This window comes from Alosa sapidissima, chromosome 22, assembly GCF_018492685.1.
Source record: "Alosa sapidissima isolate fAloSap1 chromosome 22, fAloSap1.pri, whole genome shotgun sequence".
Lineage (NCBI taxonomy): Eukaryota > Metazoa > Chordata > Actinopteri > Clupeiformes > Clupeidae > Alosa > Alosa sapidissima.
Genome location: NC_055978.1, coordinates 705,340 through 718,505, shown reverse-complemented (window position 1 = coordinate 718,505; position 13,166 = coordinate 705,340). Strand labels below are relative to the sequence as shown.

The window sequence follows — 13,166 nt, the reverse complement described above, 5'->3', positions numbered from 1 at the left end:
TTCCAAAGTAAGAATTTCACTTCACCATGCACCTTCGACAATACCTGGGCTACCTGGTATCATTACAAACATTATTCTGTGTCCTAAAACTGGCCTATTTTATGACATTGTGTCATGTAAGTTCGTTGCAAAATCTAGAGAAATGTGTGAGGTGGTCAGCGGGGGACAATTGAGACACACATTGGATTGTGTTATTACTTGAACACTCCACACTATCCACAGCTGTGGTAGGCCTATCAGGGGCAGGAGGATTACTGTCAGCGCAGGCTTTATATAAAATTCTTCAACAGAAGGCCTCGAATGTTGTCTTGTTTGTGGAGCGCTTTGCTTCGCTTCTGTAATTTCGGCTTAATTGAAAATGAGGGCTTCCCTCAATGACCCTCCGAGAATAAATAAAGGTTGAATGAATGAATGAATGCAGGCTTGCCCAAAATAAAGGCATGTGGTTTGCGCAGCCTACAGTAAATAACAGACCCGCCAGAATGTGCGTTATGATGCTTTTTTACGAGCAAGATGTTTTGGTACCCTACGCACACTGCATGTTCTTAAATAACAATGATCATCAGTAATATTCGACCATTAATTTGGGTAAATGGGCAAGCGTGACCACCTTGATTGGCTGATTGGCTGATGATTGTAACGCGGGCATGATTCCAAACACCTCCCTTACGATGATGAGTGACAGGTCTCAGAATGCGTGCGCTACACAGATGTATGTAGAAGATGATGAATAACTGGGGCCGTAGGCTATTCACAAAGGCTTTTATCTTACTACTAGGAGTAGGCTACTCCTAAATCGCACTTAAAGATTTTAGATTGGAGTTTTCTCTTAAAAGTTATTCACAAAGCCTTTCAGACAACTCCTAAACTAGGAGTGAGTCTTCGTGGCTATGGATGACGTCATTACTCATGCACGAGCTTGACTGAAGTGACCACCTTGATTGGCTGACAATTGTAACGCGGGAATTCCCAACACCTCTCTTCCGATGATGACTGACAGGTGACAGGTCAGAGAATGCGTGCGCTACACAAGTAGTGCGAAGGACGGAAGATGATTAATAACTGAATAAAAAGGCCTAGCCTAAATGAATAAAGTGTAAGGCAAAACAAATAGCTTAGTAGCCTAATGAAACATAGGCCTATGGATTGATGCAGTAGACTACCTTTGCAACATTATTAAATGAATCACCATATCCCTAGGCTACGTTTGCAAAGAGGAGAACATTTTAATTTGATTCACAATGAAACGTTACATTTCATTTACATGTTAACAATGAGTAGTTTTGGTTGTTGTTGGTGGCGTTATTGCATCCCTTTTATGAATGCAAAATTGTTCCCTTGCGATTGGAAGCTCCTGTTGCGCATAGGCTATTTCAAAACATCGCAACGTAAAATGCCACAAAAAAGCTGTTTATGAATAGGTCTTAGTGAGTTAGGAGTCCTCTCGACTTAAGCTGTCCCAGACTTAGGTGCTACATTTAGGTCTAAAATGCTTCGTGAATTACTTTATGTGAAAAAATTAGGAGTCCTAAAGTTAGAAGTGACACGCCCATTATTTTTAGGAGTTGCTCCTAAATTCGCCAGTTAGGAGCTACTTTTAGCCTTAAAATTCTTTGTGAATACGGCCCCTGAATAAAAAGGCCTAGCCTAAATGAATCAAGGCAAAACAAATAGCCTAGTAGCCCAATGAAACATACGGATTGATGTAGTATCTTTGTAACATTATTAAATTATTCTGTTACTATGCCTACGTTTGCAAAAGAGAACATTTTAATTTGATTCACAATAATGTTACATTTAATTTACATGTTGACAATGATTAGCCTAGTTTTGGTTGTTGTTGGCGGCGTTATTGCATGTTAGTTATGCCTACAATGCAAAATTGCTTCCTCGCGATTGGAAGCTCCTGTAGCTGCATAGGATTTCAAAACCGCAGGTTTGTGAATAGGTCTGTGAGTAAGGAGTCCTCTTGACTTCTTTTAAGCTGTCAGAGGTGGGAAGGTGTGATTTTTTGGGGGAAGGGCTGGATTAACTGGGCACAATTGTCTGATGGCCCCCCCTTCCCCCAGCCAACGTGAATCGGGTGGTTAGTTAATAGGCCTATCGTGAAGATTTTTCCTGCCATCTAAGGCACGAGCGCATCTGTGAGGCCAAGCCTCACCAAGTAGCTCGTTTGTTTACAACTAACATTCCATTTAATTAAACTGCTTTATAGCCTATGCCGAAATAGTTTTCAACATTTTGAATATTAGTGTCGGGTGAATTGAAATGTTCTCAAAGTAGCCTTATGGCTGAAAGCTGCTTGGGAACCCCCCCCCTCCCCCCCGTCAAGCAATATAACCATACAAACGCGCTTCCTGCACTCATTGTTTCAAAAGGAGTAATTTTGGCTTTGTCAGAACTGAAGAGCTGTGGACGGCACGGCACGGTATGCCCAATGAAAATAAATTAACGCATTAACGCAACGCAACACAACACAACACAGACCCCGCTTCTCTCGCGTCAGTCACTGACATGAACGAAACACAGAACCCGCTTCTCTCACGGCAGTCACTGACAGTAACCTAGAATAAATGCATGGGGAAAAACACTTCCCCATGACAAAGACATGGTAAAACACTGAAAGTTAATATTTTATCACTAGCAACATTCATCTGTCCTTTGTCAAATGTATTATGTTCCAAGTACCCTATGCGTAATTCTGCTTCATAAAGTTGAACAAATACATTTGCTTATTTCACAGAAAAATATAAATAGCCAGTCTACAGTGCAGAGTTGGTAAGTTATGGTAGGCCAACCTGCAGTGAACATACAAACAGGGGAAATTATTTCTCTTGCAGCTGAGTAGCCTCAGGTGCGCACGTAGACATAAGGCCGAACATGCAAGCGCCAATGAATCGTGCTCTCACGACAATCGCGCCGTTAAACTTAAATAGGTTAACATCACTCTAAGTTCGCCTTCGTTGGAAGGGCAAGGGGTAGCAACAGGGCAACACAGAGACAGGCCCGATGGCAGGGCTGTTTTGAGAGTATTAAAATATGGGATATTACGGGAAAACATTAAAACGGCAAGACAGCGGGGAAAGTTAAAATACGTGATAAACACGGAAAAAGTTGGCATGCATTGTTTCGGTCCCCGTGCACAGGGATTTTTTTGTCATACTATTAATCACATATGATTATTTGTGAAATTGTGCAAACAGGCGCAACACATTTGAAAAGGAAGGACTGGTAGCATGCAAGCTCACGGGAAAGATTGATTTAAGAACGTTATCACAAAGTGTGTGGCTGTGGCGCGGGCGGAAGACAATTGGCAGGGGAGGGTCATGTCTTTTTTAACAATTCTGTCGGAGGGTCATTGAACAATTTCTAGCAGGCAAGAGAGGGTCATGCAACTTCCAACTGAAGCACTCAAAATTCCTCCGGTGGCCCCTTCAATAAATAACGATCAGTCCCTAGATTGCTGCTGGGCTATATGTCTTGGTTCTGTTAACAACTCATTGTCAAACGCATAGCCTATCTCGCAGTTGCATCCATTACAAACAAACATGCAATGTGAACGTCTGGGATTGGGGAGAGCACTAAATGCTCTACTGAATAAGCATGAAGTCAAACCTTTAAATGAAAAACACTCTTTAATAATCCAAAAAAATAAACCGCTAATGAAGTAAACTTGTGACCATCAAAAATCGTTTATCGCCTGTAACTCCGTGATAACAGGACGTAACAGGAAGGCATTTGGCTGAGCAACGGAGGTTAATACTATAATAATATATATATATTATATATAATATATATTTTGTCCAAATGATGTCTGTCTATCATCGTTGCACTCGGAGAAAACCAGAATGTTTAATTTGTCCTGCGTCTCTACGGCTGCAAACGGGATTCACTCGCAGTTAACCAAATATTTCTTTATTAGGGCAGGGCAGGCATATTTCTGGCTATTACATTATTTCTAAACCAGTCTGCTAAAGTCTGTAGTGAAGTCTGTGTAGGGTTTTCCAGGCTCCATTTCTTTTTACGAGACACCCTGCTCACTTGAGCCATCTACCGGTTGTTTGGGTTGTTGCAGCGTCTCACTGGAAAAATACAAATTAAAGTCGCGTGATACCGCGTGATCCCACGCGCGGACCGCGAGTGAAGCTGGCCAAGTCGAAGCACTGCCCACTGTACCTGCGGGCATGTAATTGGGCTACAGGTTTTTTTTACAGGAATGGGATGTTTGAACGGGTTTGAACTGCACTAGTTGTATAAACCTGCGACGTGTGCCGAATAGTTGTTGGCAAAAACTTTGGTGTCAGCAAAACAACTGTGCACCGATGTGTGTTGCCTAATGTTAGTTGCCTAATGTTAAGGAAGTGCCAGAGATTGCTGAGATTCTCTGACGGTTACGTCACACGATGCGAATAAACCGTTTCCATCAACTTTATTCGCATTATACCTTATGCGCATCGAGAGTTAATCCACCCCCCTCTAGCGAATCAAATATAGATGCGCATTAGGATTTTTGATGCGCATTTCACGTGTTTCCAACCGGGATTTCTTATTCGAATAGATTAAATGCGCATTAGGAAGTTGGATGGAACCACGCTAATAGTTTCATCATTTGTCCACACAGGTTTACACAGAGTGATGAATACCCCTACATCTTGACTTCAAAGAGACCCTGCTCCTCTGGGATGCTATTTTTCATACCCAATCGTGTTGCCAGTTACCCTAAATAGTTCCTCCTTTTGTTTTTTTATCATTACACAACTTTGTGTTACCCCTGTCCCAACTTTTTTTAAACATGTTGCTGGTATCAAATTCAAAATTAACATATTTTCCATGAAATAGTCAAATTTGTAATTTTCAACATTTGATATGTTGTCTGTGTCTTTGGGCTTGTCTGTATCCTTTGGGGTTGTATATACTAGTTCAGTGCCTATAAAAAAAATAATGCCAGTAAGGAGGCACTTTGCCATATTGGTGAGGTCAAGACCAACTACATGTCATGTTTTTATAATCATAATAATGATTAGATTAATCATTAAAAATATTTATTTCTTTATGAGATTTTCTTTTTTCTCAGAATAAATGTTCTTCCCTCCAAGGGTGGATTTTTCCTTGTTGTTTTCATTGTGAGAGTACAATGAATTATCAAAAAAATATTTTTTATACCTGTTTTTAGTCATTACCAAAGGTGCCAATAATTCTGGAGGGTAGTATTATCCATATTTTATCTAGAAGTATTTTTCAGGTGCAGCAGTGTGTAGCACAAAGAAAGGACAACGTTTGGTGGGAATGTGCTAGCTAGAAACTGACAGTCTGTACAAGTAGACCATGTCAATAAATTGTAGCAGCATCCCACAGTATCTACTGTCAAAAAGGAAGTATATAATCACAATGTCTTAGATGAAAGGACAATTCCGGCGCAAAATTAACCTAGGCGTTAATAATACATGTGTACCGAGTTTGTCCGTTCTCTGAGATATGTTTTCATGCTAATCGAACATGACCAGTTTAACCACAAACCGCTAATAAGCGTTTAACGCTAGTCTTCGGGGCACACGCAAAGTAAGAAGAAATCGCTATTTACAAGGCTCAAAATAACACCACACTTCCACGGTAGCATAATGAGGGGTCCTACATGTAAACCGAAGCATTGAGAACTTTGTAAGTGTACAGGTAGTTTATTAAAAAGATAGTTTAGAAACAGTACCGTTCACGTATACAGGCTGGCACCATCTTGGGAAAACAGTGACCGTTCAGGTTGTGTTGCTCCAGTCCAACGTCGTGCAACGTATGCTGAATTGTCAGGTGTGCGCGTGTGTGCGTGCTTGTTGTTCCTATTTCATTTTATCCTCTTTTATTTTTCTTACCTGCCCATGGACTGCAGATGGAAATTATCTTTTAGCTATAATCTGGTACAAGCCATCTTTTTACTCCACGTAATTAATGAACCTTGTACATGGTCCCTGTCTTAAATAAACCAATAAACTAAACTAAACTGTTACTAATCCCTAGGTTAATTTTGCGCTGGAATTGTTGTTTGCGTTGGAATGATTTATCAAGCATTAAACATACTAATATACAATGAACAGCAGTATTTACATTACATTCTGTGTTTGCTCTATGATTATTGCAGGAGCTTCATGATCTGCTGCAGACTGTTGCTGAGACAGATGCCATGTTAAATTCACCTGAATACTGGAGAGAGGCATTTTCCTGCTTACCAAACCAGGAAAAATGCCTAGAGGTCAGTTTAATCCTTGTCTTACGTATGTGTTAATTGTTAGTGATGTTTTTGCTAGGAACAGAAATGAAACCAGAAACTTTAAAAAAAATGTATGTTCTGGAACATAAAAGTTTACCGTTGACTTAGTGAGGTTCACTTCTGGACGTTCACTCATCGGGAGAAATGTAATAGAGAAGCTTGCCACCAGCAAGTAGCCTAATCAAGATTGTATGCCAAGCTGTAGCGTGTCTCTCAAACTCAATCATAAGAGGTAAATATACCAAGTATTTCACAAATGTTTGGTTTTGAATACAAATTCTATCTAATACAAATTCTATCTATACGAATTTCCAATGCATTGTTGTAAAAATCTTCATTTATAATACTGAAAAAAAATTAGGCATGTCAGAATTAGAGTGTTACCGCTTATATAATATAGCCTATAGTGCTAACTTCACATGCACAACAAAGTTTTACATAAAAAACCGGGTGAAATTTCACATGGTAGAATGGTGAAAATGCACCTGGTGAACTTTCACACGGATCTAAACACTTCAGTTTTACCTGCTGATGCATATGGAGGCGTAATATGATCTAATTTGATGTTGTTATTCTCAGGGATGGTCTGACCTAAGGAGCTAGGCTAGCATGCAGTAGCCAGAAAAGTTGTGGGTTCAATTCTTGGCTTCCACCATTGTGCATTTGAGCAAGGCACTTAACCCCAAATTGCTCCAGGGACAATGCACTTTGTAATATAATTGAAATATATAAACTTTGGATAATAGTGTGTGCTAAATTAATAAATGTAAATGTAAATAAATGTAAATTTAGGTCTGGTAAGTCAGGAAAGATATGTAGGTCTAATTATGAAATACTGTTTGTCCGTTCTCTGGGATACTCTTAGCGTATAACGCTAGTCTTCAGGGCACACGTAAAAAGTAAAAAGAAATCGCTATTTCTATACCACTAACAATGCTCAAAATAGCACCACACTTCCATGGTAGCTTAATGAGGGGCCCTACATGAGAGAGAGGGGAGGGGAAAGGAGGGGTTGTACAGCGTGACACATGAAAAGTCCATGACAGCACTATGCTATACTGTAGCAGCATAATTAAGGCATGGTGAAGGGTAGTCAACACCAGCGCAGGTATGGCCAGTGACCACCGTCGAACGTCTGGTGTGGACAGATTGCAATGCCCTGTGTCTCTCCAGATTTTGCGAATTAGCTTGTTTATTTCAAGTATTTTTGGTAAAAACAGTTTAGTGCACATATCGTACACCCGACAGGAACTTCTGGACATCGGTTCCTGCAATTCTCAACGTTGTGCATGTTCTCAACTCTTGCTGAGGAGTTCGAGCTAGGCTAAAGCTAACTCCACGTTGACTCGCTCTTCCAAGCCTTTTCCCCGCCAATGTTCGCTCCCTGTGGAAACAAAATGGATGAACTGCGGTTGCGGATCACAACACACAAACTGATTATGGACTGCAACATCATGATTGTCACAGAAACTTGCCTTAACAGCAAAATTCCCAACAGAGCTATCGAGCTAGCTGGACGCTGCATCCGCCATGCAGACAGAACAGCTGTTGACTAGCTGTTGACTAGAGGTTGGGGTTGTGCATTTATAAAACATACCATCACCAAGAGTCACTGCTCAGCTAACCTAGAGTATATCATGGTTAAGTGTAGACTTTTCTATCTGCCTAGAGAGTTTACATCTACTGTTGTGACACCTGCTTATATACCACCGGATGCTGACGCTAAGATTTGCCATGAAAAAACTGCATTCTGCTATCAGCAAACCACAAACTCCATCCCGAATCCCGAAGCATCCCGAAGCAGCCTACATTGTTGCTGGTGACAACTTACTTAAGACTGTTCTGCCTAAATTCCATCAAAATGTATCATGCCCCACTAACTGCATTTTGTTGTCTTTGTACTTGTACTTTGTGCAATGACAATAAAGTAGAATCTAATCTAATCTAAATATAATCTAGAGGAGACAAGACATTGGACCATGTCTACACTAACATCGCTGAGGCATACAAAGCCGTTCCCCTCCCCCACTGAGGACACTCTGAACACCTCTCATTTAGGGTTTTCAGACATACGTGTAAGACCGGAGGTTCTGCAGATGTTAAACGGTTGGGCCGTATATCTGAACAACATAAACAGTCATATGGAAGTCCGAATTTAGCCGGTTGTTCTACTGCTCCCCTCCTAGTATTTTCTCCGGACATTATGTAAATGTGCTGTGTCTGAATGAAGCGTAGAACATGCGGTTAAAATTCACACCTAGTGAGAGGGCTTGTCTGACGTTTCTTTCGTGCGTCCATGTGGCGGGGGCACTTAAATCTGACTTAAATGGCAGTGTCATGATGGAGTGGCATAGTGCTGTCCAGAAAATGAAAATCTGAAAATCCAAAAGACGCAGCTACTGTCCATGAGGGCAGACAGCGTTGTGATAGAACGGCAAGTGACGTTGATGTAGGCTACAACCGCATCGCAAGGCCAAACAAATTCAAAAGAACAAATCATCATAAGCAGAAGGCGCTGAAAAGACAGTAGCTTACAACGACGTCGTTGACGACAATAACAGGAGTATTTAATAAATTGTTAGCCAACACGGTCAGTTTTCTGTTCATTGATAGCCTTCTCATGACCTCACTGCTGAGCCCGATATTTGTTGAGAATGAATATGCCCAGAGAAAATGAAAATGAATAAAACCCAACTTTGTTCCAAGCTCCTTACGTAAATGCAATAGACACATGGGGAGAGGATGCTTTTGGAAAAATAAACCATGAAAAAAAACGAACCACTAAACTGATATGTTAGTATTTTGTTTGTTGTGTATATAATGGCCTTGAAGTCTTGAGTTACTGAATTGGCTGGTACAATGCCTACAAGTTTGTGCATGCTCTCTCCAATGCAAACCAGATTTGGGTTCCATATAGCCAAGTAATTCTGCTACATAATGTTGAAAACAGATAAATGTGTTTATTTGAAGCACACATAGCCTACAAATACTGTAGGTCAGCTTCAAGTATGCACACTTATGCATATATTCTGCGTCATATTTCGCCTCTTGTGAACTCTGCAAGCCCCCGCCCCTCACTCGACAACCACACAGAGATTCTGTAATGTCTGAAAGCCCTTAGAGTTTCTACTGCCCAAGTACTCAGCACTCACTCATCACACATGTGAAACCCACAGTGAGGACAGTCAAAGTGTGGCCAGAGGGAGCTGACTTGGCACCTCAGCAGCATTTTGAAAACACAACGTTTTTCCACTTATGACTCCCACATGGACATTGACTCAAAAGCCTCCTCCGTTCTGGACTGTATCAAGTCCAACATCAACAGTGTCACCACCTTCAAATGAATTACCACTTTCCCTAATCAGAAGCCATGGATTAACAGTGAGGTCAGACTCCTGCTGAAGGAACAAGACATCATATTCAGATCAGGTGATGCTCAGGCCTATATCTCATCCAGGGCTAACCTGAAAAGGGGCATCAATATGGCCAAGCACAACCACAAGCTAAGGATCGAGGATCACTTCAAGAACAACTCTGACCCCCAATGCTTGTGGCAAGGCATCCAGGCCATCACAGACTACAAAACTACTAACTCCACCCCCCTACCACCGACACCTCCTTGCCTGATGAGCTAAACCACTTCTATGGCCGCTTTGACAGGGACAACAAGGAGGTGGCCATCAAGGCTGTGGAGTCTGCAGAACACCAGCCCTTCACACTCTCCCCCAACGATGTGTGTGTGGCACTGAGCAGGACTAATGCACGTAAGGCTGCTGGTCCTGATGGAATCCCCGGATGCGTCCTCAGGGCCTGTTCTGTGCAGCTGACTGAGGTTTGGACTGACATATTTAACCTGTCACTAGCCCAGGTAGCTGTCCCTGCATGCTTTAAAACCAACTTCTTCGTGCCGGTGGCAAAACACTCCACTGCAACGAGCCTTAATGACTTTCGTCCAGTTGTACTCACCATTATCATTATGAAGCGCTTCGAGAGTCTGGTCTTCACCTCAAGACCTGCTTACCAACCTCACTAGACCCCTTCCGATTCACCTACACCCAGAACAGGAGCACGGAGGATGGCATATCTATGGCACTTCACTCCGCCCTGTCCCAATTTGACAATAGCAATACCTATGTGAGAATGCAGTTCATTGACTTCAGGAGGGTATTCCATCGAGAGAAAAAAAATAGGTAGTTGCCTACAGAAATAGGAGAATAATGAAAGCATAGGCCTACATTTAAAACAACAATGCCAATGGTTTGAAAATCAATTGTGAGTTTGATTGTCTTCACTCTTGAACAAAACGAGTGAATGAATAAATAGTTTAAACTCAAAAACAACTTTGGCATATGGCTATTCAAAACTAGGCTATCTATACGTTCTTAGATTAAAAGGGTTCACTCCATATTGTCTAGGTGTAGGTGGTCATAAAATAAATTAGTATCAACGTGATATAGCCTATTGTCTCCCAAAGTGTTTGAAATATATTTATCTATATGGGGCGGTGGTAGTGTAGTGGTTAAGGAGCTGGGCTAGCGTGCAGTAGCCTGAAAGTTGTCGGTTCAATTCCCGGCTTCCACCGTTGTGCCCTTGAGCAAGGCACTTAACCCCAAGTTGCTCCGGGGACAATGTGATCCCTTGTAATATAGCTGACATATGTAAGTCACTTTGGTCAAGAAGTGTCTGCTAAATGTAATGTAATGTATCTGAAATGCAATGGCTTTCAATTTGTCATTTAGGCCTAATATTTAATCTGTGTAGCACACAGTTGATTTGACTTTCATGAACAATTGTCGACACATAAAGCAGTTTTAATTATTAGCTGCCTATAGGCCTACAGGCTACAGAATTATCCTTTGGCTTGCATCAGATATAACCCGCTCGCTACGCGTTACACCATCACAGAACGTGAATGACACAGAGTAGCAAGATTCCTAGAACCACATGCATGTCAAGTGAAAACATATTAAGTCGCATAATCTTCATAAATAGTGAATGTGTAAATCCATGTTTGGTGACACTGTAGGAAAAAAACATTTCTACTTCTATTTTTGAAGTTGAAGGTTGAAAGTTGAAGTTTGAAGGTCTAGCGCATCATCTAAAAATCTTACACCCTCTAAAAATCATTACACCATTGACCAAGAAAAACCTGGTCTATAGCGAAAGGCGCATATAAAGCATGGCTGAAGACGCACTGTCACAAAATGTAAGCAGCCCTTAGCAACCAGTCCCAAATAACTCCTCTGCAGGATAAATATCCTTAGGATTTTTATTCAGTCATTTAAACATTATTGGGGTAAGTGTTGTTTTTTTCAGGCTATGTTTTCAATAGCAACCCCTTGTCAGTCAATAGTGAAAGTAAATAACTGTGTAGAATAGGGCTGTCACTTTTTATTCGATATTCGAATATGCATTCAAACATGACGTGAAATATCCATAGTCGAACTATAAATAAACTATTCGGTTTTTAGTGCCATGTGTAGCGCATTTTTACAGTCTATGATTAGTTTGTTTTTTATGTTATTGTTTGCCATCTCTTCCAGTAGCGTGTGCTCTAAACGTACAGTATTGTAGCATTGGCTCATGACCAAATCAAGCCAATAGCCAGTAACCACAATTATGACTGGAGCCAGAGCCCTCTCAATAGCCACCCTGTTTCGAAAATGGAAGATACATAATGGCCAGCCTGAGCGAACAATTACGTCACTAACTCATCTAAAAAGTGCTGTCTGGAAATACTTTGGGTTCTACACTGTGGATGGTAAAGTAACCGTTAAAGCAGGGTTTACATTGTCCGGTAATTACCGGACATTGGCCGGAAAAAAATGAAATGTCCGTGGCGGGCGGCCGGGTGGACGGCCGGTCAGGGAAGGCAATTCTGGCGGGCGGCCGGGCGGACTGCCGGTCAGGGACGGCAGTTCAGACGGGCGGTTGGGTGGACGGCAGGTCAGGGACTGCGGTTCAGGCGGGCGGCCCGATGGACTGCCGGTCAGGGACTGCACGATGGACGGCCCGATGGACGACCGGTCAGAGCCAGAGACTGTGTCGGAGCTGGATCAGGATCAGGATCCGGAGCAGGATCAGGATCAAAAGCCTGAGTCGGAGCTGGAGCAGGATTGGGAGCAGGATCGGGAGCAGGATCAGGTGCCGGAGCAGGAGCAGGAGCCAGATCCGGAGCAGGGACTGGAGCCAGAGTCGGTACTGGTGCTTCAGCCGGCGCAGGAGTCTGACTTGGGGCTGGAGAGGGAGCTGGAGCCGGAATCAGGGCTGGAGCTGGAGCCAGAATCGGGGCTGGAGCTGGAGCCGGAATCGGAACTGGAGCCAGAATCGGGACTGGGGCGGGAGCCGGAATCAGGGCTGGAGCTGGAGCGGGGACTGGAGCAGGAACGGGGACTGGAGTCATGGGAGCAGGGAGGTCAGGAATAGGAAGGGCCCAGAAGTCGCAGGGAGTTGGCATAGGAGCGAGACGAGGAGCCGGCACTGGAGTGAGGCTAGGAGCCGGGACTGGAGCGAGGAGGCGAGGAGCCGGGACTGGAGCGAGGAAGCGAGGAGCCGGGACTGGAGGGCATCGAGGAGATGGGATTGGAGCTGGAATGGGAGAGGGACCCGGCCATTCCTCCCCAGAGGCCCAGTCGTCCTCGTCGGAGGTCCAGTCGTCCTCCAAGGCACTGGGGAACCTTCTGATGGCGAGCCGGGTTCCCCAAAAGGCTAACTTCCCAAAACCACCAGAAAAATTAGCAACATACTTGCCTGCTGGGTCCTTGTTTTGGTCGGTCATTCTGTCACGGTACGCTGTAAGGAGAGCTGGACCGACAGGGCAAGGCGAGTCGAGGCAAGACGAGATCGAGGCACACTTAGTGAAAACAGGAATCTTTAATGTGAATGCACACTACAGCAAACCACGAAA

General features: G+C 42.9%; 1 protein-coding gene across 8 annotated transcripts in view; it reads left to right on the top strand.

The window, feature by feature from the left end:
* The window catches only part of dmd (dystrophin), a 481,347-nt gene that overhangs the window by 236,706 nt on the left and 231,475 nt on the right, over nt 1–13,166 (top strand). For all 8 annotated transcript variants that reach the window (XM_042077917.1, XM_042077916.1, XM_042077914.1 and 5 more), the window contains one exon: nt 6,131–6,241. In XM_042077917.1, coding sequence (XP_041933851.1) covers nt 6,131–6,241 — 111 coding nt within the window. The remainder of the gene's footprint in view (nt 1–6,130; nt 6,242–13,166) is intronic.